The sequence below is a fragment of the Corvus brachyrhynchos genome, unplaced genomic scaffold (genome assembly GCF_000691975.1).
Source record: "Corvus brachyrhynchos isolate BGI_N302 unplaced genomic scaffold, ASM69197v1 scaffold61, whole genome shotgun sequence".
Taxonomy (NCBI): domain Eukaryota; kingdom Metazoa; phylum Chordata; class Aves; order Passeriformes; family Corvidae; genus Corvus; species Corvus brachyrhynchos.
Window position 1 is genome coordinate 7,018,490 of NW_008236478.1, and position 3,781 is coordinate 7,022,270.

Sequence of the window (3,781 nt, forward strand, 5' to 3'; positions counted from 1 at the left end):
CGGCCCGGGGTGGCGGCGCAACCAGGGAAAGCGCGGCCGGGCCGCGTCGCTAACACACACCTCTTCCCCGTAGGATCGTGGAGAAGAAGCTGGAGGGTGACTGCGGGGCCGAGACAGGCTCAGGGTCCATGCAGCAGCACTGAGCAGCTGGGCCATGGAGAGCAGCTCTTCAAGGACACTAAGTGTACTGGGCAGGGTGCAATGAATGGTTAATAAAGGGTGGACAGTGGTGGCTGGTTGTGTCCTGCTCATCCCTGGCCTTCCTCCAGAGTGGCAGAACCATGGTCCAGGACGTTGTACGGCACCTAGTGTAAGGGGAACAGCCCCACAGCACAGGTCAGGTTGGAACAGACCTCTGGGTAATCTGGTCCAACCTCCCTGCTTAAGCAGGGTCAGCCTAGAGCAGATGCCACAGGATTCCATTCAGATAGTTCTTGTATACCTCTTGTGAGGGAGACTCCACAGCCTTTCTGGGCAATCTGTTCCAATGCACAGTCACTCACACAGTAACTGACCTGGCACAGTGACAGGGACAACTGAAGAACAAGTTACATGCTGCCCTTCAGGAGAAGGAATGCTTGGAAGAGGTAATAGAGATTCTCCAGGGAAAGATTTCTCTGCTGGAAGACCAGCTGGCCAAGCTGGAGGAGTGTAGCGCCCAGGAGAATGGAGAAATCATGGGGGACATTCTGAAGCTGGAGGAGCTGAAGCAGGAGGTGTCCAGCCTCACTGCCAAAAGAGCAAAGCTCCAGGCCATGGTCCTGTGGCTGAAGGAGGAAAAGCAGCTGCAGGAAGCAGCTCTACAGTCTGAATGTGGCCACTTCGAGGAGGAGAAGCAGCAGCTGGGCAGCCTCATCTCCAGCCTCCAGAGTTTCCTCTCCGAGAGCCGCTGGGCCCAGGCGAGGCTGGAGCAGGACCTGCAGACACAGGATGCCAAGGGACAGCCTGGGCAGCTGGTTGCCCTCAATGCCCAGCATGAGCAGATAGGAAAGGGACTCTGTCCTGCAGCAGCTCCAGCAGTTGCAGGAGGCCAGTGAATCCCTGTGCAGGTACATATGGATACCAGCCATGGGCCGAGGAGCCCTGAGCTGCTCCAGGGAGCTGCAGAGGCGCAGATGTAGCCAGCTGAACAGCAGCTCTGTTATTCAGATGGTTGCATGGTTTAAATACATTACATACATTTCTACAGTGCATTAGAACAATACATTTTGGGTCAGTCAAATGCAGCTGGGCCTGGCCGGGGAGTTGGGATCTCCACTCCTGCCCCCTCTGTGCTTACACAGCCGATGTTGAGCCCCCTCCCCATTGCAGGAGACAAAGCAGCTGCTCTGCCCTCCCAGGCTCACCTGCCTTCATCCCCCTCACTCCCCAAAGATGGGCTAACAGGACAGCAAGACCCAATACCGACTTTCCCTAGCAGCCTGAGAAGCCACAGCTCAAGGCAAGCGGGTACAGGCAGCAGCCCTGGTACTGTTTTATACAACACAAGCTCAGCAGCTGCTGGTGAGAGAGGGGCTCCCTGCCTCCCCCACCCACAGCAGGCCTGCAAGATTGTCAGCTCCAGGGCATCCAGGAGTCCATGCTGGTCCCCCAGTGCTCCCAGCCATGTGGCAGAAGAGCCCCTCCAGCCCTTCCCTGGCAGCCCCTGCCCCTCAAGAGGGTCCTTAGGCACAGACAAGGCTGGCACCATGCTGGCTGCACAGCAGCCAGGGAGCTTGCTGGGAGAGGGGAAAAAGTCAAGCAAGAGCCACCATGGAGACCAGGCAGGAGAAATGGACTGGGGCAGAAGGGGAGAGGTCCCATGGGAGAGCTCTGTGAAGCCGCCTGCTCTTCACAGGGACAAGCCAGCACCTTTTTCCCCTTAATGTCTAACTGCACCCAAGCCAGTCCCATGCTGTCCCTCTTATGTCCCCTCCTCGAGCCTCTAGCCAGAGAACAGCCGTTCATTGCGGTCCCCGCTACACCAGTGGGCAGCAGGAACTCCCCCTGAGGAAAGCAGCGTGCACGGGGTTGGGGCAGGGGAGGGACAGTGGAGGAGTACAGCACACCCTCAGGGAAACAGAGGGGGTATCACCTGCTAAAGGCCTTCCCAACCCGGCAGCTGGCATGTTGGGGAAAAAAAAGGGCCAGTGGCTGGTGTAAAGGGCTGGACGGATCCTGGCTCAGGCAGCCTGTTCATCCCAGCCCCAAGCAGGGGTGCTCAGAACCGCATGCAGGCCAAGGAACAGAGGCAGGGGGAGGGTCCCAGCCATGCCACAGTTCCTGGCAGATTCCCATACCTTCCCCCTGGCCTCTGCCCCAGGCAGGGCACCAAGCTCCAGTGGAGCTGGGGAGGGACCATGCCCAATCTGCCTGGCGCCTCCAGTTCAGCTGCAGGTTCCTCCAGCCACGCCTGCTCGCTCTACCCTGAAGGTCGAGTCCCAGCCACAGAAGCCAACAGCGGCCCAGCTCCTCTCGCAGTGCTAGTCCAAGGTGGCCAAGCCCTGCCCGTGGCTCCCAGAGCTACCACCATGAGAAGAAAGGCTTCCGGCTCTGGAAGCTCTGCGTGTAGGACTCACTGGCGGAGCGCTGGTGGGAGCGCGCTGTTTCCACAATCACAGGTGGCATCTGAACCAGGTGCAGTGGACTCTTCCCATCTTTCAACGCCTGAGTCAGGTTCAGGATCTGTATGGCACAACAGAGCAAGGCCTGAGCTGCCCTGCCAGAGCAACAGAGAGCACCCACACCAGCACCCTTCCTGCCATGCAGGCAGGATGAGGCTTCCTACCTCACCCATCTGTCTTTCCTATGCACAGCTTACCTGGCCTCTCATGACAGCAATCTGCTTGTGAAACTGTCCCCTGTCAAAGCCAGGGTCTTTCTGCAAGAGAAAGAATGAAGAACACAATGGGATCCACCCACTGCTTCATGCTATGCACAAGATACCTATTCCCCAAGCCCCTCCTCCTGTCCCATGGGGTTCCTACTTCTCCCCACACTGAATCTTCAGCTCCTGGCAGAAGTATAACCCTGCTGTGCCTCAGCCCAGAAATGCTGTCAGGAACTTGACCACCTTTCTTTTCCTGCAACCTTGATAGGGAGCTCCCCAACACCACTCCCTCTTCCTCCTCCCACATCATCTTCACCCACTCCCCCAGCTCACCTTGAAGAGCTCATACAGATCTTCCTCCAGGTCCTTGACAAAGTTGGGGTCTGAGATCTTGGGAAGAATCAGGTCCTTGATCTCCTGTGAAAAGGGGATTTTGGCCTGGGGCAGCCATGCCCAGTAGAATGGATCTGTGGGAAGAAGCAGGAGACATTAGAATTGGGAAAAGCAACACACAGTGCCACATCTGGTGTGCTAGATTCTCTGCATCTGGGACACAGGATCCAGCATCTGCCTTCTACAGTCTCTGCTGAGGAGCTGCCCATGAACCCAGAAGTTGCAGAGGCACAGCCCTAGCCCTCTCCTCTACAGTCCTTGAGGAGGATGCCCAAGCACGGAGTTGTATGGCTTGCCATGGTGCCTTGGCACTGCCTGAGGGACTCACATGCTCTCCATGAGTCCGGGTGTTTCAAGGGAAAGGCCAAACCGTTGTCTATAGCAGCCAGCTTGATGATGGGCTCCTTCACCACTACCCAGTCGCTGTCCTGGAAGGAAGTGAAGCATGTCACAAGGAGGTCCTCCCAGCAGGAACAGTCCTTCTCCTACTCTCTGCAGCTCCACTGTCAGGATCTCTGCCCTGGCTACCACAGAGGCACGGCAGCCTCTTGCCTGTAGCACGGTCCCTTGACTGTAGGG

At 57.5% G+C, this 3,781-nt stretch overlaps 1 protein-coding gene across 1 annotated transcript in view; it reads right to left on the reverse strand.

Moving 5' to 3' along the window:
* Positions 1–1,139: 1,139 nt before the first annotated feature.
* PI4K2A (phosphatidylinositol 4-kinase type 2 alpha) overlaps positions 1,140–3,781 on the reverse strand; it is a 5,499-nt gene continuing 2,857 nt past the window's right edge. The window contains exons 6-9 of the mRNA XM_017725875.1: positions 3,531–3,630; positions 3,143–3,276; positions 2,801–2,860; positions 1,140–2,664 (exon numbers count right to left, since the gene is read on the reverse strand). Of these exons, the coding sequence (XP_017581364.1) occupies positions 2,503–2,664; positions 2,801–2,860; positions 3,143–3,276; positions 3,531–3,630 (456 nt within the window). The 3' untranslated portion in view covers positions 1,140–2,502. The remainder of the gene's footprint in view (positions 2,665–2,800; positions 2,861–3,142; positions 3,277–3,530; positions 3,631–3,781) is intronic.